The sequence below is a fragment of the Acomys russatus genome, chromosome 27 (assembly GCF_903995435.1).
Source record: "Acomys russatus chromosome 27, mAcoRus1.1, whole genome shotgun sequence".
Taxonomy (NCBI): domain Eukaryota; kingdom Metazoa; phylum Chordata; class Mammalia; order Rodentia; family Muridae; genus Acomys; species Acomys russatus.
Window position 1 is genome coordinate 33,938,227 of NC_067163.1, and position 24,681 is coordinate 33,962,907.

The following is a 24,681-nucleotide window of genomic DNA, read 5'->3' on the forward strand; positions in this document are numbered from 1 at the left end:
ATATCTGGCTTAGAATACTGGGGGTTCAGGGTACAGATTGGGGTGCCAAGGTCCTCTAATCACGGAGATGCCTCACAAAATTTTGCTTTTCCAGAACTCTCTCTTACTTGAGTGCTTAACTGTTGAGGTTTCATATGGAATTTCTAGCCATAGGATACTACTTACAAGTTGTGTACAGTATTAAGTTCAGGCAGGCTTGTAGGGTGGAAAAAAACATATGAAAGCAATTCTTAGGGCTGGGGAGGTAGCCCATTGTATAAAGGGAGGACCCGGTTTGGGTTCCTAGCGTTCACATGACAGCTGAATTTCAGACCTGGCATACAGAGACTGGCTGATCTGTGGGCTAGCTCCATATTCAGTGAGAGGAGAGAGAGTAAGAGAGAGGGGGGAGGGAGGGAGGGAGGGAGGGAGGGAGGGAGGGAGAGAGAGAGAGAGAGAGAGAGAGAGAGAGAGAGAGAGAGAGAGAGAGAGAGAGAGAGAGAGAGGGGTGGGAGAGAAGAGAGAGAGAGAAAAGCAGAGGGAGGGAAGGGGGAGGGAGGGATTGACTCAAAGATGGCCTCTGACCGCTGAATGGCATCACAGTTAAGTGCACTCCCGCCCTCCCACACAAACACACAAATAAATAAATTATCAGGAAGCGATTCCCCATAAGCCATAACCACGAGGTTGTTGAAACTATCAAAAGACATACATCATCTCTCCAAGAAGAAACTGAGCTCCTCTCCGTAGACAACCCGGTGGCGGAACTCTGCGTGGAAGAGCAAGACCATGAACTGTGGGCCTCCGTGGGCGTGCTGCTCCCACTGGATGAGAAGGGTGAAGGGAACGCACTGCAGGAAGGAACACAGGCGACGGACATCGAGTGAGCTGAGAAGAGTGGGCATTCTGACCCAGCTTGAATTCTCTGAACCTGTCTCCTGAGCTGTGTTTTCGAAGCTCACAGCAAACTAGCTTAACAACCATTTTGAAATGCATCATATTTACTCCATCAAAAAACAAAGCAGCATTCCGGATTCCTGGACGCCCGCTCCATATCTATTATGCACATCTTTGCTTGGGGCACCGGCAGCTTTTAAAATGATTACTTCTCACCTGGCATATTTATCAATGGCTTTCTGTACATTTCTTGTAAAGTTTGTAGGCAGAGGCTCTTTGCTCTTTGCAGAATTGCCCTTCCTGAGTCCTTCGGAAAGCCCCCTTCTGAAAAGAACAGGAAATAGGGGAAGTCACACAAGGCTCTAATGTGATCCACATGTTGTTCATTGGTTTATAAGCCCCTGCTGTTCAGGGTCACTCCTCTTTCCTTGACACAGAGGCTTAGGATCTCCTCACTTTACTTTTTCTTAGAACCAAGGTTGCCAGTAACCTACAGGAATATTCATGTAACATGAAAATAGAAAAACAGTTGTGGTGACAAGGTCAAAAACACAAAGTTACCCAGAATAGTTGGCCATACTTTGGACATAGTTCTTTCCCAAGGCCTAAGGCAAGTGGAGCTTAAGCTGGGCTCATGCTGTCCTTTAACCAGGCCACTTTGTGTAAAACCCAGCAAGCATGGCGGCCAGTGATCACCAATCCCGTATCAATTCTGCAGCACATCAGACTATTCTGAGTGACTTAGAAACTATTCAAACACATCATTTTACTACTGTGCACTCTGAATGTTAAAATTTAATGGAAAATTAAGATATCTAAAATCTAAGTAAGCTATTAAACCATTGTGGCACAGTTCATGTTAATCATTAAAATGTCCCATCAATGAACCTGCTAAAACATTTACTTCCCTCTGATAAAATATCTTCTGAGTGTTTAGCAGGAAAGCATTTTTGTTTGTTATTAGAAATCATAACATTTCCATACAAACTAAATACATTAACTTAAGATGGGGGAAGAAGACTTTAACGTTCAGTATTTTAAAGAAAACACCACCCAGTGTGCTTTGAAAAATAAAAGCTGGCTTTGCTTTTAATTAAAATGGTCCCTAACTTATAACATTTGTATTTTTAGTATAAATGGAAAAAACCTGACCTTTACATACCTACTTATGGTCTGCTGTAACAAAGGGGATTCTTTTAGAAATTAACACTGTCTGGGGAGAGTAGCCAAGAACATCTGCCTTCCACTGATGTGTGTGTGTGTGTGTGTGTGTGTGTGTGTGTGTGTAAAACAATGACTAACAGAACTGTGTTATTTTCCATTTTTACTACCTGTATCTCTTAAAAGTACAGTTGAATAATTCTGAGGCAAAGATGTTAAAGAGGAGAAAGGGAAAAACATTATATAAAGCAACCTTTTACATTTTTCTTTCTTTTTTTCTGGTTTTGCTGGGCCCTGAACCCAGGGACTCTTTACATGAGGCAAATGCTCTGCCACTGAGCCATATCCTCTGCCCAGCTCTCATACTAATAAGCCACTTTCTATTAGCAATGTTCAGCTGTTTCTAAGCCATCTTTAAAATTCCTCACATTGTGATTCAACTTTTAGGTAATCATAACTATTCTTTTTTAAAATATGCTTTATTAATTTATTCATATTACATCTCAATTGTTATCCCATCCCTTGTATCCTCCCATTCCTCCCTCCCTCCCATTTTCCCCTTATTCCCCTCCCCTATGACTGTGACTGAGGGGGACCTCCTCCCCCTGTATATGCTGATAGGGTATCAAGTCTCTTCTTGGTAGCCTGCTATCCTTCCTCTGAGTGCCACCAGGTCTCCCCATTCAGGGGACATGGTCAAATATGGGGCATCAGAGTTCGTGTGGAAGTCAGACCCTACTCTCCACTCAACTGTGGAGAATGTCCTGTCCATTGGCTAGATCTTCAATAACAATTCTTATAAACCAGCTTTTCAATGATCAACTAAATATTACACCAAACAGATGCATTTTGAACAAGAAGGACTATAATTATCTGTGAACTAACACGCCATTCGGATGCGTAATGCTATGACTGAAGGCTTTAACATCTTTCTCTCTGACACCTTCTTCATAGTGACCTCACCACTGACACGTGAATTACTTGTCTTCCCTGGGGCTCAGCACTCACATCTGTAAACTGACAACACAGCATTGATTCCATAGAGGAGCGAGCTCACCTTAGGATCCAGGCTGCTAACACATGCACTTTCCACGAAGCATAAGGCACTAACAAGGTGAGTTCAAAACTCAGTCTCTAGAGGGTCTTTAGTTTCTTTCATTATGTTATTATTATGTTTCAGTCCTTAGGTTCCTCAGTTCTCTAGAAAAACACCGATCTATTATTCCATGCATAACTTTGAATATCTTAATCTTCTGTGAACGGTAGAATATTCTATATATTTTACTCAACCTGAAAAAAGTATACGAATTTACAGGACAGATCCTATCCTGCAAGTATTTTAAAACTTACATGTGGTGCGATGTCTGTTAAAATTGTGATACCTAGTATGTAGACATTTGATAATTTTGTTAGTTCTTTCCTTATGCCTAAATTTTAGAAATAGTAACAGTTTTCTTCTGTGCACATTTGAAACCAAGATATAGGTTTCCTTGGGACAGGCTGAACGGGAGGAACCCTAATGCCCTAACTGGCTGGCACACTGAAGATAGGAGTGCCTCCTCCTGCAGAGACTTCACTCATTCTGCTTCATTTATTTATTTTTATGGTAGATTTTTGATAACCTGCAAACCTTGGGTCAAACAGCCCTTGGAAGTTCAAATGTTAAACAGTCCTCACAGCCTTCAAAACATCATTCCTCTATTCAGAAAGAGTATTTGAAATGGGTACAGTCTCTAGATTAAAATGGAGGACAGGCAAGTTTTCGGTGTTTTCTTTCTGCAGGGCTGCTTGTGGGGAGCAAGGACCCCCTTCTGCACGCCAGGCAAACACTCTACCGCTGAATTAAAACCAGCAAGGATCTGTTTTTAGACTGTGTAACTAACACACCCAAGGCGGTGGGGAGTCTTTCGAAATCTAAGCAGCAACCCTAGTACTCAGGACTATTGGAGAAGCCTGGTATGCAGCAAAAGCTCCTCTTGAGCAATGAAGCAACGTCACTTAGGAAGGCCTGCTGATGTCAGCACGCCACAGTTTCATGAATGAATGCAGAAACGCACGGACCAGATGGATTTCGCCTCTGCGTTCCCGGTGGGAGGGTGGGGGCGGGGGAGGGGGGTAGTTCACACACTTCTCAGCCACAATCTAGAACTCACTGCACCTCCACGGTGAACTTACCCAATCACAATCAGCCCCAGGTCCTGGCTCTTGTCCCACAGGCCCGACTCCGAGACTGGAGGCCTGGGCAGCACCGTGCGGTGGTTCCCCGCGCCGCTTCCACGCGGGGCGAGGGCTGCTGCATGCCCCCGCGTCGCCGGGGCCTCAGCTCCCCGCTCGCCCAGCCCTGCGGCCCGAGCCACTCTAGCCCCGCCGCGCCTGTACCCGTGGGGCGCCCGGGACCCGCGAATCCTCAGAGAGGCAGCCAGAGGCGCTGGCGTGGCCCATGGACGCAGCGGGTCGCGGGTATCCAGGCACGGCTTACCGCTCCAGACCCTCAGGTCCGGCAGACGCTGGATGTCACCCCGAGGTCTCCAGACCCTCCGATCCTTCCCGCCTAGGGCTGGGACTGAAGTCCGCAGGATCCTGGCCAGCACTCCCCGCCCCTTCCCGCCCTCTCTGGCCAGAACCTCCAGAAAAACTGGACACTGCTCCTGCAGATTACAGATTTCTTTACCCAGAGACCAGAGTTTCGGTGTCCTCCCTGGGATAACCTCACAATCCTCTCTAAAATCTAGATTTTCTAAGCTCTAGTCCTTCCAGCCTCGCTTCTTAAAATAGCGTTTAGATTCCTGAGAGAAAGGCAAAGAACTGTACAAGATTTCACATCCCTCCTCCCTGCATCAATGAGACGCAAGGTTTCAGGTGAGAAGGCAAGAGAGGTTTAAAATAACCCGGCTCCAGATCTAGTAAATGCAAGATCAATTATTCAATTAATTAGAACTTTAGGTTTGATGACACACAAGATTAGTACCCTTTCCAGTGCTGTCTCTCCTTCTGCAAACAGAAGCTCAAAGTCATTATAAACCTGTCGTTTCACTGTAAAGCGGAAAGCACCACTTTATGTTTGACTTATTGGTTTATTAACGCATGTGTTTGCTTTCCTGCATGTTGTCGTGGTCTCTCTTTGTAGCCAAAGTTGGTCAGAAACTCACTGTACAGCCAGGGCTAGCATCCAGCTTCAGCAATTCTGTTGCCTCCATCTCTTGAGTGACCACTGGGGATTATAAATGTGAACTATGTGGTGTGTGTGTGTGTGTGTGTGTGTGTGTGTGTGTGTGTGTGTGTGTGTGTGTGTCTGTGTGTGTCTGTGTGTCCAAGATATCTACTTTTGAATATCACAAACTTACAGGAATAAAACAATGATTTTATACGTTATGTGTAACCGAACGAAAAACAAACAAACAAACAAGCTAAAAACCCTAAGGTTGAGGCCACAGGAGACCTCCTCCTCCTCCTCCTCCTTCTTCTTTCTTTTCCTCCTCTTTCTTCATTAATTTACCTATTTAATCACTTTACAGCCTAATTGCAGACTCTTCCCTTCTCTCCTCCAGTCCCACCCTCACATCACCCTCCCACTTTCCCCCACCCACCCCCAGGGAGAAGGGTACCAACCAAGCCTGACACATCAAGCCTCAGGAGGACTAAGCTCATTCTTTCCCACTGAGGCCAGACAAGGCAGCCCAGCTAGGGGAAAGGGATCCAGAGAAAAGCAAGAGAGTCAGAGACAGCCTCCCACCCCCACTCCTAGCCCTCCACCAGGCTCCATTGGTTAGGAAACCTACATAAAGACCAAGCTGCACACCTGTTACATATACATAGGGCACTTAGGCCCAGGCCATGCATGCTCTTTGGTTGCTGGTTCAGTCTCCATGAGCCTAGGTCACTTTCCTGTGTAGGTCTTCTCATGGTGTCCTTGACCTGTCTGGAGCCATCAATCCTTCCTCCTACTCTTCCACAGACTGTGGGTCTCTACATCTGTTTCCATCAGCTGTGGGTGAAGCCTCTCCGAAGACAGTTGTAGTAGGCTCTTGTCTGGAAGCATAGTGGAGTATCAGGGGTTGGCTCTCTCCCATAGGATGGGTCTCAAGTTCGGCCAGTTATTGGTTGGCCATTCCCTCAATCTCTGCTCCATCTTTATGCCTTCATATCTTGTAGGCTGGACAAATTTTTGGATTGAACGTTTTGTGGGTCAGTTGGTGTCCCCTTAACTCCATTGGAAATTCCTGCCTGGCTACAGGGGGTGGCCACTTCAGGCTCCATATCCCCCGTTGCTAGGAGTCTCAGCTAAGGTCACCCCCATAGATTCTCAGTAGCCTTCCCTTTGCCAGAGATGCCTCCCCCCCCGCTGATTTCCATTCTCTCTCCCAGCCCTCTCCTCCCCACTCCTGTTCTCCCCACACCTAATTTCCACCCCCCAAGAATCCTCCCTTTCATGTTAGCATGTCCATTGTGGTCATCCTCAAAGAGCTACAGGCAACTAAAAAATGCTGAAAGTAGGAGAAATAGCCCTCCCCAGGGAAGAGCCACAAAATAGTTATCCGATACCAAATGGTCAGCCCTGGATTCATATACATATCACTAATGTTAATACGAACTGAACAGGTTTTATTTATATTATATAATTAGGAATATTTATATATCCACACATACGTATATATGTACATATAACAATAATTTGAAAAAAATAGAGGTCCTGAATTTGAGAATGAGTGAGGAGGAGATACATGAGATGGGTTGGGGGAAGTGATGGGGATAAACAAAGTAATTATATTTTGATTTTTAAAATATTTCTTAAAAAGCACTGAAAGCTCATTTTCCCATGTTCACATAATTCAGACATGCTGTCAAGACTTAGTTTCTGCTCCACATGATATCACTCAGATTTTTGCCTGGTGGCTGATGGGGTCTGGAGGATCCACACTGGCCTCACACAGGTGTCCAGCCAATGGGTAGAGAAGTGGCTAAAAGCCTGATTTTCGTTGTCACTCTGTTTTGTGCAGTCTCAAGATTTCTCCCAATAGTTCCTCCAGCAAGATGGCCACCAACCAGCACAATAGCATAGGACTAAGAATCTAGAGTAGACAGAGTCCACTCTATCAAAGCCTGGCCTGAAATCATACAGCGACACTTCTGCTACAAACTGTAACCACAGCAGTCATGGCGCACAAGGCATGGGAAGTAAACCCCACTTCTCATTGGGAAAGGTGCCAAAGAATCTGCAGCTACCATGAGTCCATGGCAGTCCTCCTCCTCCTCACACCTTATCATGCCGATCCTGCACTCACGACATTCTTGGTACGTTTTGAATGCCTAGAATGACCTGCCACAGGACGAACCACCCCAAGGTAAGGCAAGTATTCATGAGGGCAGTGCCACACCCTGGAGGAAAAATAACCATAACTTGAAAACCATCTTGTCCCTTCCAGAAAGAAGGACTTCTAAGGACTACCTGGGAGAACCAAAGGGCAGGTTCTTGCCTGAGACAATGATCATTTAGTCCACATCTAGACCAGGACTGCATAACTATGAATAGCTCCTGCCCTGACTCCTATTTCCTGAGGACTCTGTTCAACACTCGACTAGTTCCATTTTAATGTATTCCTATGACATTTAATTCATATCTGTCTTTGCCCCAAATTCAAAAGCTAGCACAATGCCTCTTGCTTAGAAATAAAGTGATAAAAATCTCAATCAATGGAACTAAGCCACCCATAACTGCCCAGAAGAGAACAAGTGAATACACACTTACACATGAATTCACTTACGAATGAACACATTTATAAATGAATACTCATTTATAAGCACAGCTGCACACACACACGCGCTCATGCGGGTGCCCATTTGGTTCTATTTTTCCGAACAACACTGACTAATACCTAATACTCTAACAAAAACAGAAAAAAAATGAGTTCAATTAATAGTAATATTAATAGTAATTGGCCCATTGTGACAAACGTACCTTAGTAATAGATGTTAAAAACAGAGCCTTCTTAAATATGAAATTTTACTATTGTAAAAGTTTAAAGATATACTTAACAATACTTGTATTAACCTTCCTCATTCTTGCCCCCACCATAAGAATCTGGTATAAAAACATTGCCGCCCAACACCAGAAGGAAGCCAATAGGTGGCGCCATGCCCCGTTTTTTCTCATAATCCATGCACACACTCACTGAGCATAATGCCTCGGTTTTATTATTGTTTTATCTTCTGAATTTTTCAATACTTAGGCTTTACTAGATTTTAACTTAAGAATAGATGGAGAGTCAGGTTTAGATAAGAAATCACTCTTTCTGCGGCAACTCTCTGGCAAACACAGCACACAGTGAGTGCCATAGTATTAGAATCTACCGTAGGTGGATGGAGAGTGTTCAGTTTGTCAGGTGAATAGGACCAGAAACTTCATATCCTACTTCTTAGCCTGAAACCCATCCTGAGTGATGCTCCTCCCCTATGCAGAAGGGAAAAGCGAGGTCAGCAACATTTTCTAAATTGTCAAGGGCAAGCAGTTTTATCCAAACTGGCCCAGTCTGACCTCATATATTTAAGTGATAAAGATTCTTTCAGACTCAATTCACTGAATTCTATTAGAGTTCTTTTCATTGTATGTTTCTTTTATTTACATGTAAAAAAATATGTTCCACAACACTTAGTAACATTTCTAAAACATGTTTCATATGCCAGGCCCTGCTGTAAGTGCTTGGTATAAGTGGGTTTACTCATGTTTCACAATCTTTCATTGTGGACGGTGGCACACACCTTTAATCCTAGCACTTGGGAAGCAGAGGCAGGTGGATCACTGTGAGTTTGAGGCCAGCCTGGTCTACAAAGTGGGTCCAGGACAGCTAAGGCTACAAAGAGAAACTCTGTCTTGAAAAACCGAGAGATGGCGGGGGGGGGGGGGGGGGGGGGGTGAGAAATAAATGAATAAAAAGGACATGACTGCTCCTTGGTATAGTAGAGGAGACAGTTTATTACAGACATGTGGGAGAGCATAGGCAGAGACAGACACATCTGAAAAAGTCCAGAGTGTTCAAGACCCTGAGCCAAGTGAGGAGAGGGGGGAGGGGAAGGGATAGGAGAGGGAGGGGAACCAGGTATAGAAGCCAGGAGGTCAAAGGTACAAAAAGGGCTGGACAGGTAGCCAAAATGGATGGATTATACAGGGAAGAACCTCTGGGCAAAGGTCAGCCCAGCCTCTAGGCTGGTGGTACCCTGTAACAGGTAGGGGCTGAGGGATACTGGGAGAACCTGGTGGCCAAGTCTGCTTTGATATGTCAAATAGGCACCTCAACTGTTTGTCCAGGTTTGAAACTTAACACAGCGAGGGTCACTGCGGTTAGTACCACTCTGCAGGTCAAAAGGCTAAAGCAGAGAAGCTGATGACTGGCAGAAGTGAAGACAGATTTTTATGAAGAAAGTGAGAAAATATAAAGTCCTATGATGTTCACTATCTTACCCAAGATCACAGAAAGAGTCAGGAATAGGATATTACTCACAATAAACCACTGAGCCAAACTCTGAAAAGAGATGCTGAAAACTACAAAGGGCATAGTTCTTGGATAGAAACAGGACACTGTCATTATTACACTGCTTTAATCAAGAGAAATGGAAATTCCACACTTCAAGTTATACATTGGAAAAATGGGCTCTATGGCATTCTATAAGAGCCAATTTTTTTTTTGATTTTAAGATGTATTTTATCAAGAGACCATTTAGAAGAAACAACATAAAATGAATTTATGAAACAAATAAACAGATCACTTTCACAAGATAATCTAGCTTTTCTAACTTTTTTATTGTTAAAGTTTATTTTTTCAAGTGAATGGCACACCTGAACACGTTGGCTTTGCTACTGCTCAAAACTACATCTTTTTGCAAGTGAAGTTTTAAACATAGTAGATGCTCATGGTTTTCACTACTTGTGAATTCAGCTACTCGCAAAAAAAAAAAAAAAATATGACGTCAAAATCAAGCCTCAAGTATTTGGTGCTCATTCATACATAACATTAACTAGATTTAATGCACACATTTACACCATGAGCTTAAAGCTGGGCCTGGCATCAGGATCACACTCAAGTGCTCATGTGAATGGGTACAGGCTCCTAGCCGACATCACACACGGTGACCGCGTTCTTGTTTCTGCTTCCGTCTTGTGAATCCTTGGCTTAGCATGGTCTCCAGGTATAGGCTTAACTGCAGTATCATGCACAAGAAGGATGTGCTCTTTGTGTGTGTGTGTGTGTGTGTGTGTGTGTGTGTGTGTGTGTGTGTGTATAGAAACTACAGTGTTAGGTAAGTTTCATTCAGGCATGAGGTATGTTGTAAGGTTTATGTTAGTAGATCAATTATATAATTGTGTGTGTGTGTGAATAGCTTTTGTGTTCATAGATACAAACACACATAGATAAGATTACATATTGATCAAATCATGAAAATGTTGAGTTGAGGGTCTCACAGGAGCCAGACTGTGTTTTTCCTGCGAGCAAGCTTCCAAGTTCTGGCATGGCAGGGATGTACTGAGAAGCCCAGTTCCAAAATGCACTATTTGCTACAACACTGTGGAGCATCACTACAGGGCATAAGGAGACTCACTCTGTGCTTTTATTCATATATTTTATTCATTGTTATCCTCTGTTATATAATCTCTTTAAAAATCTATTGTTTGGCTTCAAGTTTTTGTTGAAATATGACAAGCATACAAAAAAAACTTCCAAAAACCTGGAAGTGGACATAACAAGTTTTACGATTAGTCTAGAGAATCTAAGTACAGAATGAAATAGGCCTCGTGTCCCACTGTCTCCTGTTCTCACCGATCACAACTGAGTTCTGCAGTTCTCAATTTTTAACCTGTTCCTGTATCCCCTGAGTATTTTTCGAAATATGAGTCACTGGACTTTGCCTTACTCTTTCCGTTTCAGTAGTTATGGGATGAGAATTTGGGTTTCTCACAAATCTCAGGGGTTCTGCTCTCTGTGGACCCAAGCTGAGACCATGAAAACCATGGCTCCCATTCATGTGTTTCATGATTTTATCCTCTGTCCCATTCACAACCACACACTACCCCTGAAATCACTCAAACCCAGGGACCATGTCATTGCTGGCTTTGTACTCAAACCTCAATACATATTAGTTATTTAAGTGTTATATTTTGTTTATTTGCACATTTATTGATGTGTGTGTGTGTGTGTGTGTGTGTGTGTGTGTGTGTGTGTGTGCGTGCATGTGCTCTCATATCCAAATACAGGGCACACTTAAGGAAGTCAGAAGGCTTCTTCCCCCATGTGAACCTAACTCAGGTCAGCAGGTATGGCAGCAAGCACCCTTGCCTACTGAGCCATCTTGCCACTCTCATCCTTGGATTAGGGGACAAGGACATGACTGAAGCTTTCCTATTGCAGAAGAAGAAAGTAAGAACTAAAAACAATCACTCCAAACAGACACAGGAACCCTAGCGCGCTAGCACAGGAGGTGCTCAGCCAAGCTTCCTCCGGTAATTTCCTACCATCGCCCTAAGTAAAACCTACTGTGCCTTTCAGTGGGAACAGAAGCTGAAGAAGGTCCTTTCCAGGCACAGAACAGAGCCACCAGGTCCTGCCCCAGGTCAAGACAGCTAGGGAATACTCAGGGCCGAGGAAACGTGCCCTTAAGAGAACACAGAAGTTCCTCTTCTGGCTGCAGCACCTTTAGCTGAGCAAAGCTGAAAGGAGAACTTAGTTTACAAGAGTTTAGAGGTGACTGTGCTCTTGGTGTTTGCTTCCTGCCTCACGAGAAGCGAGAGTCTAGACTTCCTCACAGTGCACAGACAGCAGCTCGGCACAATCAGGCCAGAGCAAGCTGCACACAATCTAACCTCAAACCCATGTTCTAACGTCGACGACCAGAAAACGGTTAAAAGCTTGGAAATCGAAAATAAAGACCACAGCTTTCTATGCTTTACTTAACTCAGAGGTTGGGGTGTACCCACCATCTAACCATCTCAGGACAGCAACCACCCGAGTGAGACTCTTGATGTGCTTGTCATGAGATGTAAGAGAGGTCCGGCCCCTGCTTCACATTCATTAAACTATTATGTTTTAGTATAGCACACAGAAATAATTTTTAAAAATGTAAAATAAAGTTTACAAGAGTGTAATGTTAAGTAAACTAAGACAGAGAAGAAAAAAATGACACATGACTCTATTACCAGTATATGGCAGCCGGGCGTGGTGGCGCGCGCCTTTAATCCCAGCACTCGGGAGGCAGAGGCAGGTGGATCGCTGTGAGTTCGAGGCCAGCCTGGTCTACAAAGTGAGTCCAGGATGGCCAAGGCTACACAGAGAAACCCTGTCTCGAAAACAACAACAACAACAAAAAACCTGTATATGGCATATTCAGGAGCCACTTTCAGAGGAAGAAAGCTGAATGGTGCTTTTCCAGGGCTAGGGCTGGGGCTGGGGCTGGGGCTAGGGATGCAGAGATGGAGGAAATAGTTTCTGTTCGGGAGGATGACAAGATTTGGGTGAAAAGGCTGAGGAGATGGGTGGTAATGAGGTGGTGGCCCAACATCAAAATCTACCCAACGCCCTAATTACATATGAAAACGGTTACGATGATGTTTTGATATCTGTGTTTACTACAATTTAAAAGTGCAGCCCCCCGCTTTCAAGAGTGTCCTCAACTCAAAAGAGGTCTAGAAAGAGTGCAGGACACATGGTGCGGTGGTTTGGTGGCGCATGCTTGTAATCCCAGCATAGGGAGGCAGAGGCAGGCAGATCACTGTGAGTTTGAGGCCAGCCTGGTCTACAAAGTGAGTCCAGGACAGCCAAGATAACACAGAGAAAACCTGCCTCGAAAAACAAACAAAACAAAACAAAACAAAAAAAAACCAAAGAAACAAAACAAAACAAAACAAAACAAAAAAAAAAAAAAAAAAAAGAGAGAGAGAGAAGAAAGAAAAGAAAGAATGGCCCCCATAGGGTCCTAAGTTTGAACATCTGGTCCTGTTGGTGGTGGTTTGGGAATGGCAGGGGCGTGGTCTTGTAGGAGGAGCTGTGTTACTGGAGGCAGACTTTAAGGCTTCAAAAAGTTTGTGCCCTTCCCTCCCTCCCTTCCCCCTTCTCTGCCTCCTACTTGTAGATCAAGATTGGGCTCCCAGTTGCTCATGCCACCACCATGAACTCTAACCTGGAAGCATCAAACTAAATGCTTTCTTTTATAAATGGCCTTGGTCACCATGTTTCATCACAGCAATACAACACGAAGTAACTAAGACATCTGTTTAGTCTTTACAAATATGCACGCTAGAAACCAAGTGGCAGGGCAGATTGGACCACTGGACCCCCTCAGCAACAGCACCTGTAACCTGACCTCACACAGCTATGGCTTTGATTCTCAACACATTCGGATACCGCCTTCCCTGTGCTTCGCCAGCGTAGAACACAATGGGTAAGAAACACACTGGCCTCAAATGCCAAGTAGGAAAAGAATTCATGCAATTCTTTATTAATAACTTTGAGGAATTCACTTGGGTTGTGCTTTTCCTTTTATATAAGCACTAGGATATTAATGACTTCTAAAAAAAAGTTTAAGCAAATCTATCAGATCTACTACAAAAAAGGAAAAATTCAAATTCCAAGTGACCAAGTATTGTAAGAAAAATTGCTGGTGTTTTCTTCATAATAGAATGCAAAATAAAAGCATGTTTTGGTAACAGCAGTATCTTGCATGCATGCCTCTACTACTAGCTAGAACCTTGTGGGGCTGGGACTAGTGGACACTGGCTTGAGGCCAATCTGGGAAATACAATAGGATCCAGACTCAAAATTAACCGCCCCCACCATGGGTGCACCCAAAACAGATCAAACATTACTAAATGTCAGTCATTTATGTTTCCTAGATTAGCCTAAAACCATATCTTAGCCTCAGCCTCCCAGATGCTAGTACGAGAGGCCTGTGCTACCACACATCCTAATTCCGGAGGGTTTAAAAAAAAAAAAAAGGTAAGTGATGCTAGCTAATTCTATGTTAACTTGGTACAAACTGGATTTATCTGTAAGGAGGGACCCTCAATTGAGAAAAATGCCTCCATAAAATCCAGCTGTAGATCATTTTCTTAATTTGTGATAATGTGTGAGGGCCTAGCCCATTGTGGGTGGTGCCATCCTTGAGCTGTTGGTCCTGAGTTCTATTAGAAAGCAGGCTGAGCCAGCCATAAGGAACAAGCCAGTAAGCAGCACTCCTCCATGGCCTCTGCATCACCTCCTGCCTCCAGGTTCCTGCCCTGCTTGGGTTCCTGCCCTCACTGCTTCTGATAACAGACAGGGAATATGGAATTGTGAGTGAAATAAACTCTTTCCTCCACAAGTTGCTCTGGTCATGGCTTGTTTTTCATCTCAGCAATAATAACCCTAATGAAGGCAAGTTGGCACCAGCTTTGTGGGATGTTGCTGTGATAGAGCTGACCGTGTTTGGGGGAAGATTGTGGAAGGACTTTAGAGCTTTGGGCTGGAAAGGCCACTGAGTGTTGACAGTTCGATGAGCTGTTCTGTAGGAGTTCGGAAGGCTAAAATGTTGAGAGCAGTACAGATGATGGAGGCCTGGTTTGTGAAGTTTCAGAGGAAAGCAAATCTTTACCCAGCCTTTTGTGGGAAGAATCCATGGCGCCTGATCGACTGGAGTTAAATGATCAGCTGTGATTATCAAGAGACCAGAACCACTAAAGTCATCAAACCTTTGCTTTGCTGGGCTAGCGGATGCTGGTCAGCTGGGGCCGAAGAATCAGCTGTGGTTAAGAAGAGACTAGCATCACTGCGGTGAAGTCTTCAGGGAAGTGTTACCTCATGGTCAGCAGAGAGAAGCTCTGTCCCAGAAGTGACCAAGGTGTGCCTTATGCTGGCCGTGGAACTTGACAGTGTAACAGTCACCCACGCAGCACTGCTTTTGAAGGTATGAAATGGTCATGGAGAAATAATAGCTGAGGTTTGGCACCATATGTCAGGACTGGAATCCCTGAAGAAAGCCCAGGAGAAGCTATTGGTGAACGTGCTGCCCAGTTGCAGCAGGAGACCCCAGCAGTTATCGAGATGCTAGTGCCATGGGATGATCAAGGACAATGGCATTTGGTGGCATGGAGCCAGTCCTAGCCTAGAAGAAAGTCTGTGTGTGCTACAGAGAATGAGACTGGAGAAGTGACCCTGGGTGTGCTACAGAGAACAGAGCTGGAGAAGTGACCCAAGCTCCTCGGTGTGGCCCAAATGATCGTAAGTAAATCCCACATAATTGGACATTGAGTTATTCACACATTTGGAATTAAGTTTTGCTATGAATTTGTTGTGACCGTGCCCTGGTTCTCTCCTCTTGAAGTAAGAAAGTCTTAATTTATCTTCTATTTGACAGGAGCCTATACTGAGAGACTTTGAATTTTAAATGACTTAGGATTTTAAAAGAGATAGGCTATTCTAAAGACATCGAATTTATCAGTGTTAGCATGTTTAAAGACTGTGGGACTTTTAAAAAATTGGAATGCTTATTTTGTAGTGTTGTTGTTAGCATGTGATTCTGGGGGAGAATAAGAAAGGAAAGGTTAATGGTGGTGTGTTTGTGTGTCAAGCTGAGGAAGGGTCAATTGTGCTGGCTAGTTTTATGTCAACTTGACACAAAATAGAGTTATCTGAAAGGAGGGAACCTCAACTGAAAAAAAATCTCCGTATGATCGATCCAGCTGTAGAACATTTTCTTAATTTGCAATGATGGGGGAAGGCCCAGCCTGTTGTGGGTGGTGCCATCCTTGGGCTAATGGTCATGGATTGTATAAGAAAGCAGGCTGGGCAAGCCAGTAAGCAGCACCCCTCCATGGCCTCTGCATCACCATTCTGTTAGTGATTGATGGGGAAAGGGAAGCCCATTGAAGGTGGTGACATCTCTGGACTGGTGGTCCTAGGTTCTATAAGAAAGCAGGCTTAGCAAGTCATGGAGAGCAAGCCAGCAAGTAGCAGTCCTCCATGGCCTTTGCATCAGCTCCTATCTCCAGGTTTCTGTCCTGCATGAGTTCGTGCCCTAACTGCTTTTGATGGTGAACTATTGTATGGAACTGTGAATGAAACAAACCCTTTACTTCCCAAGTTGCTTTGGTCATGGTTTGTTTTAGTTTGTTTGTTTTTTTCATCACAGGAATAGTAATGCTAACAAAGACAATGGACAAAGCACCCATACACATTAAAAAATATATATTTATAACTAGTTGAAACTGGAATGTAATGTTGTACTGAAATAACAACTCCAATGAAAGTATTAATAATAAGGTCCTGCCGAATGGTGCCTTGATCTTTGCTTCTAACACTCATCCAGTAACAAGCTGGGTTTCTGTCATCCCATCTTCCCTGAGACACTAGGTAAAGCCAGAACTCAGAATTCAACTCAAGAAGAGAGTATGGCCTACTTTATTTCTGTCAAGTAATTACATGCAGAACTAGTTGCCTTTACAAAGCTTGTATGGGATAGTTGAAAACCTTCCCATAAGAGGTCTCTTTAGTTAAAATATTTTCTTCATTTTAATATAGTGTCATTTATAAATCTTTCATGCTTTTAGCTAGGCTTTATTTTGTACTGTTAGTAAAGCAAGCTTTATCCCAAGGCATTATTGTTTTCTTCTAGAGCAGTGGTTCTCAACCTTTCTAATGCTGTGGCCCTTTAGTTCAGTTCTCATATTGTGGTGATCTCAAATCATAAATTTATTTTCATTGCTACTTCATAACTGTAATTTTCCTACTGGTATAAATTGTAATGTAAATATCTGATATGCAGGATATCTGATATATGACCCTTGTGAATGGGTTGTTTGACCCCAAAGGGGTGGAGAGAGACCCACAGGTTGAAAAACACTGTTCTATAAATTTCATAATATAATCTTTCCTTTTTATAACTAATTCAATTGAAATCATTTTGAGTATGGATGAGTGTAACATATGAAATCAAGTTTCTTTTATGTTTTAAAAGATATCCAATGGACTCAGAACCATTGAAAATATTGCTGAAAAGTATATAATGAAAAGGTTTTGTATATATACACCCCCCACAGAGCGTTATACACACACACACACACACACACACACACACACATATATATACACACATATAGTGGGATATACATACACACATGTGCAGTGGAGGTTTAGCAGCAATTAAGAAGGAGGAATTCTACAGGAAATGGGTGGAACATTAAGAAAATTTAATTAGATCAAGAAGAAAAAAATTTTTTTTTTCTTTTGAGAAAAAAATGGAGAGTGTGTGTTTAAGACAGGAAAGTAGAAATGGGTGCGGAGAGATGGGTGAAACAAACAAACAAAGAATGAGGATTCTGTGAAAATGAAAGATCTAGCGGGAAGAGGAAGAGGGATAAGGGCGAGCAGTGGTGGGTGGACCGAGGTAGTTAGAGTGCATTATGTTCATGTAGGAAAGAGGAGTAATGGCATCTACTAGTTTGTTCTTTTAATATATGCTACAAGCAACAACAACAAAACCCCGTTGTCTTGGATAAGGCAGCTTTACCAAAATACCACAGACAGGAAAGCTTTAAAAGGAACCTCTCCCCAGCACTTCTGGAGGCTGGAAATCCAAGCTCAAGATGCCAGTGTCTTGATCCATGGTGAGAGTCCACATCTTAGCTTCCGGAAGGTCACCATCCCCCAGGCTGCTCACATGCACTCCTCTCTATGTGCAGTAGAGAGTGGAATAAGGTCTCTCTTTCCTCCTAAGAACTCAAGCCCTTTTAGGAACATCCCACTTGTCCAACCTCAGTTATTTCCTGGGAACCCCTTTTCAAAACATCAACATAATGGGGACCAGGGATTCAACATGTGAGCCTGGGGATGGCTGTCCAAATTATGTCAGCTATATCCACAGTGCCATCTGTGCAGTAACCACGCGACCATGTTCATAAACTTCTTCTGCCTTCACCCTTACTCTCTAATGGTGTTAACATGTTTCCCTGTGGGATCTTACTAGAATTTTAATGCAGTTTCTACCTGTTAAAGTAACTATTACGTTGTCAGATTCCCCCAAGATCTCAGTATTATTTTCCATGGAACAAATTGACTCTAAAGAATTATATGTCCACAACTACTCACTACAATTGTGGACTTGTTTCTCCTCTCAGTTCTGTTGACTCTCCACATTAGTCTTTTCTATACTCAAATTTTAGATTTGCATTTTGAACTGAAACACGGTTTTGATCATTGGACAAATTCACTTCATCAATATAAAAAGGATTTCGGCTTGTGTTTTAGAATCCCTGTCTCCTACCAGCTGGCTTATATTGCCACAATCTTGTGGGCAGAAAGCATAAACATACTTTTTTTGTCTTGCATCTATAGAGGAAACTGTAGCAGAGGGTTTGTTAAGTAATACATCCTCAGATATTTTTGGTATATGTTATTGGTGCTTATAAATTAAGAGTTTTTACATCTTCTCATAGACTTGTCCTTTTATCTTCATGAAACAGCCCATGTGGCTTTCACTAATGCTTCCTGTTTGAAAGTCTAACCTTCTCTAATAGTCTAAAACCTACACTGGGTCTCTTGTATTTAGAATGGTTTTATGTACCAACATTTCACACACCCACACACAAGCACTTCCACTTTCTTGTAAGTAAGGATATCCTTGGTGAACAGCACTGAATTGTTGCTTGCCGCTTACACTCATGGAGGATTACTCAATTTATTTCTCAAAGCAGACTGAGATGTGAGTCAGGGCTCCTAGTCTAATCAGGAACTGAACCAGCTGAGCTGGCTTATTCCCAGCTCACCCTAACTACTGAGCATGCTTTAAAGTTTCTGAACTTTAGCAGTTGCTCCACAGCTAGTAGTTGGTCCGAAACAACCTAGTCTATGGTGGCAGAAAGTAGAACAGGGTGAAGTTTTGTAAGAAATGTTGTACGGTGTGTGATGCCAATACTCATCCATCTTCCAAGGGAATCCTGGCCAGATTATACAATCTTTTCTTAGTGATTTAGTGCAAGAATAACTCATTAATTACTTATAGGGAAAACCAAGTTGCTTCCTGCTTCATAGTCACTATGGGGCAAACTCAAGTATTTTCACCAAGAGGTGAAAATATAGAGGGATTCAAAGTGTGTTTGTAGCACATACATGTATACAGTGCTAGACTCAAAGTCTGTTAACCACCAGCTGAGATATGCTAAATAATAAAGCTGGAATTGAATTTAATATTGACCTTGAAAATTACGATCACCATGAGCTCTGGAACATGGTAGCTGCGTTTCCATTAAACAAAGATTAGCTCTTAACCCTGATAAATATGAAAGTGTGGATTTGTTTGTTTTGTTTGTTTACCATAAGAATAAAATAACAGTGTGTGCTAAGGTTTTCTACAGAAGATTCTGGATTTGTTTCAGTTTTGTAACATTTAGTGGATTCTCTCTAAAAGACAGAAATTTCTAAAAATAATTGCTACAGAGTGCAATTTTCTTCTCACCCATGAATCATCTCAAATCACAGTTCTTAATGTCAGTATCAGTTGTAAGGTGGGAACACCCTGCCAAGAAGAAAAAATAGAGCTAACTTTACCCATGACTTATGTAACTATATTTCTAGTCCCCTTTTTATTTACAGGCCCTTCTTCTCTGGAGACAAAGGATTTAAGTGCAATGGTTATGCTGACAATTGCTCACGAATCTTCAGATGGGTATAGAAAGAGAGACAGAATGTCTTGAAAGCTGCTAGGAACTTGGTCCTTATCCTCCAGCTGAGTCACTTCTGAGTGGCTGATTTCATCTCCATCCCATGTTACATTTCGGCCATTGCTTTTGAGTGTTTGGTAGCTTTAGGAGTTGCAGATATCTTTAGTAATCTCAGTGGACTTGGAAAAACAGTCCCTTGTTTCAATGATACTGTGGTATCTAGGATGGCTTTGGAATGTAATATAAAAGCAACCATCTCATGCCCTGGTCATGGAGGAGTTGATGCACTGGGCTAACTCTAACTGTCCACCTAATAAGTAAGAGGAAGCTGAGAAGATGTGAGGGCAAGAGGTGGGTCAAGGTACCCTGATTGGTTATAAGGAGTAAGCATCAAGTCACCTCGATAATGCTTAATATGAACTATAAAAGTAAGGCGACAACAAGGAATGACTTTTGATTTATGGGAACTGTTAGAATAGGATTATTAAAAACAAAAGTCCAGATCCCAAAGGGCAATGACACCCAGAGTACATAGGAGGAACAGAGATGCAGTCTGTCATCTTTTCCTATTAAAAATACAGTGTTTATAGAACATAGTGAATGAATCCTTTAACCTTAAGAATATCATTCATGTTTGTTTGTTTGTTTGTTTTGGGGGTAGGGGTATGGAAGCCAGAGGACAACTTGCAGTTCTGGAGATTGATCTTAAGTCATCAGGTTTAGCAGTAACTAAACATCCATATGGGCTGAGCCATCTTATTGGCCCAAGGACCCTTTGTATCTATAATAATATAACAAGTCTATTCTGTTGCTTCTTTTATCTCTTTCTCCATCCATATTATTTCTTGGTCTTTGCTTCCAGGCATCTGGTTATTCGTGGTCCACAAGTCTGCTAGGATTTGACTGCTATGATCTGTCCCCACAGGCTCCCATGCTTAAACTCCTGGTCCCCAGCTTCATGGTGCTATTCTGGGAGTTCTGGGAGTGTTTGGAACTTTGGGCACAGCCGGCAGTTGTAGTCTACCCTGTGGGTCACTGAGGGCTAGAGTCTGACCATGGTCTGGGCTTGCCTCTGCAAACCAAAACAGAGTCTTCCTCTGGGAAGTTGATTCTGTCGGAGCCTCCATCACAGCAGTGAGAAAGGCAGCTACCGTGCCTTCTCTCAAAGTTTCCTTTAACCATGAGCAACAATAATAATGGTTATTACCCAATGCGTATTAAACCCCTATGTTGTAACAGTACTGTGCTAAGTGTATTGTGTGGTTATCTCATTTCTACCTGACAACAGCTTCCTAAGAGGGTGCCTTTGTAACTCGTCTTCCTGCCATGAGAAACCCCTCACTATATTTACATCTCACCAAGGAAGAGCTTCCCACTCACTGGCCAGCTGACAGAGACAGACAGACAGACAGACAGACAGACAGACTTCCTTGTGTTTCCAAGGCTTCCTCCACCAGGTGCAGAAAAGTAACATCATTGCTCTGTGTGGAAGACATGGCTGAGGAGCTCTCCTCTGCAAGGGCTGCAAGCGCAGAAGGCCCAGGAGGGCATGCATGCATTCATATGTGGCAGGCACCAAAGCATCCTAAGAAAGAACAGTCTGAGAGTAGACAGTTGTCTTGTGAAGCAGCTCACGTTCTGAATTCACTTTATAGTTTCTTTACCAATAGGTTTTATGTTTTAAACTCCTTCGTGGTGTCTTTCTTTCTGCTATGGACATCTTATCAGAAAACTTCGTGTGTAACACACAGGCATTAAATAAGCGTTTAGTGAAAGGAAGAAAAGGAAAACAAATATTAACTCCTTATGTCACCTAAGTAGGCAGGGCAGGTCTAGACACGGGGTCATCCAGGAGGTCAGGGTCTTGGGAAGGTCAGTGAGCTGGATCTGGATTGGTTGGCACAGTAAACAGAAGATTCCTCAAGATTAAGTGTGGGGGTGCATGAGTTAAGCCCTCAGACATATAAAGGATTATATCAGGAGGCAAACACCGTCATTGAGGCTAAGGCTAAATTCCATCACTCGGTCAAGACAAAGGCAAAAGGACCAAAATAGAAATTAGATGGAGGCAGAAGAGAGGATCAGAAAAACAACTGCTGATCTAGGACAGCAACTGCACATGCTTTATTTTAACTCCAAGTCTTCACATGAGAAGTGACTGCTACAGTGTCCATACACACACACACACACACACACACACACACACACACACGTGTCCAATATACACACACATATACCAGAATTTAGTCATTGTCACTAGTATTTCTTTTACATCTTCATTAATTTCTGTGCAAGTTTGGTATGTTCTGTTAAAAATCATTAAAAAGAAGTGAACTTAATAGCTGTACTTTTAAAATCACTAGTTAATAAATCTTTTAAACTTAAAAAATTGGTTTTCTTAGATCCTCAAAATTGTTCTATTTGTTTTAAAAATCAATGGTCAAAAATGATTCACCAAATTAAATGTTAGCTTAAATAAATATCCTCTGTGCTTAGTCCTGCTGTGACTTGGGGTGCCAGGCTGAGTTGGCACTCCTTGGGAGCCTCTTCTTCCTTTCTAAGTTCAGTATGTATAATTACAGCAAGGGCTTTATTTAGCTTCTTTTTTTTTTTAAAGCAAAATATGATGTCCTTATTAACTTCTTTTACCTCTCCAGAGTCAATGGACAGAGTCTGATTGTTTCAATGGTATTAATCAATAGTTCTCATTTGCTTATTTAATAAAGTACTCATGGCATTTAATGAGTTGTATCCTACTAAGGGTCTATGTGATGCTATTTGCCCATAAAAATCTTCAGGCAATTTTGAGAAATTGTCATACATACATTATAAAGTCCTACATACAGAAATGCATGTATGTGTATTTGGCATCTCGCTATTGTCAAATGAAATGAAACCATTATTTACACTGTAGCCAGGAAATGAGAGTGTTCTCTATGTGACGGTTATATGGGAGAGCATTCTTAAATTTAACCGGTGACTTTTCTCTAGTGGTTCCATTTCCTTTGGTTCTTTCCCATTTTGAGAAATCTAAAAGAGGTGTGTGTGTGTGTGTGTACGCGCACACGTATATGTATTTTGTGTGTGTTATTTTGCTGTCATTGTTGCTGCTGCTGTTCTGCACTGACTCATAAAATTGAAAAAACACAGTACTATATCCAGTGGTTCCCAGGAGTGCCACAAAGGCAAGGGGGGAGACACTGCTCACATGAAGGGCCTCTGTGAGGACACACAAGTACAAGACATGGGTGCACATGATGTGTCAGTACCCTAGTGATGGCTGAGAGCATGAAATAACAAGTGGGCTTCCTCCTCTCCACTGACCTCCTAGTCCCGTGTCCCATGTCAGAATATGGCTCAAGGTTAGAACAAAGGCAAGGAAGATCTTAGACAATAGAGCTTTTCTTTCTACCCTTTGGCAGCATCTGCCAAATACAAATTAAATTCAAGCCATGGGGAAATGCCCTCATGGGGCACAAAGCCAATGACCTCATTGTGACATGGTTGCTTCCTAGGAGACTCAAGGAGATGACAATTAGCATTATCCGCCAGCTTCAAGAAAGAGACTCTCCCCAGGGACAAACTTGCACATTTGTGACAACACAAGAAACCACCTACATTTCTTGTCAAAGGCTTTCTTTGGTTGGAATTATTTTCAGTAGGCTGTAACTTATGAGAGAAACTGCATTGAGGGCTGAGAATGAGTAATAGAAAGTGATACAAAGTGGCTATTAATTTACAGTGTCAGCTCTGAGCAAAGCATGAAGTACCAGTAATTTCTTTCTTTATATTCTTGGCTGGTACCTGTATGCCATGGCTGAGCATCCTGAACTCTGGGTTATTGTAACAATTTAGGAAACCTCACCTTTAAATATAGGATGCACTTTGATTACTCTTTAGCCTACATTATAAAGAGAACAAAAGTCTAATCTCTTAGCTGCCTTTTTCTTAGTATCTTGAATTTTTTATTGGAGTAGTTAAATATATCTAGAAAGGGCTAAGTCAATGCTTCTCAAATTGTCTATAGTATTTGGCCATTTAAAAAAGTTTTCAAATGATTGCAGATAATTTAAGAATGTAAAAATGAATTAACAGGAAAATGGCATGGTAAAAAGATACAAAACATGATTTAAAATATTTTAATGTTAGAATCAATGGAATATCAATCAATAAATAAAATTTACTTTGTCAATTGCTCTAAGGTTTAGAAAAGCTTTTCTTAGTTTGTGTTTCTTTTACGGACAGAGATAACTAGAACAATGTTGGTCAAGCAAGATAGAGGAGACACAGACATTTCTCATGTTAAAAGATCTTAAAATATTCAAAGATAAGCATAAAGAGCCTTAAGTGTTATGTATAATATAATGCAATTGTTGGATAATATACAATCTGTGTGTATTCGTCATCACCTACTTGGACGGCAGTCTGTATATCTAGCCCGTAACTTTCTCCCAAATTTGTCTCATATACTTATTTCCAGCTTGTCTGGATATTTATCTAAGACTTCAAGGTATATCACAAAGTGAATTCTGTGTTCTGGACAGACCCACTACCTCTGGGTTCATCACCTTATATTGTTAATGACTGTGTCCTCCGAGGTACACTCTTGTATCACCAGCTTTTCCTCTGGCTTCCTTCAGGTTTCCTCATGTTGCCAGGTCGTGTAATAGTTGTCATACTAAAGTCTCTAATTGTATCTGTGTCCAGACTCCCATTCCTTTCCTGTAGTGGCAGTGGTTTCCCCTCTTCCTCCTCTACCATCTCCTCTTTTTGCATGTGTCTGTGTATTGTGGATGGGGTACATGCACAAGTGTGACCTTTTTTTTTTTTTTTTTTTTTCTATCATTCTGTCTCATTTCCTTAAGGCAGAGAATCTCACTAAGCTGAGAGCAAAGCTGCTGACCAGTAAGTCCAGCCATCCTTCTGTCTCTGCCCTGGTCCTGACTTTTCTACGTGGGTCCTAGGATGCG

General features: G+C 42.4%; 1 protein-coding gene across 1 annotated transcript in view; it reads right to left on the reverse strand.

Annotated features, from left to right (window-relative positions):
- The window catches only part of Fam149a (family with sequence similarity 149 member A), a 45,061-nt gene that overhangs the window by 14,657 nt on the left and 5,723 nt on the right, over positions 1 to 24,681 (reverse strand). Inside the window, exons 2-3 of the mRNA XM_051169701.1 lie at positions 1,093 to 1,200; positions 692 to 830 (exon numbers count right to left, since the gene is read on the reverse strand). Of these exons, the coding sequence (XP_051025658.1) occupies positions 692 to 830; positions 1,093 to 1,200 (247 nt within the window). The remainder of the gene's footprint in view (positions 1 to 691; positions 831 to 1,092; positions 1,201 to 24,681) is intronic.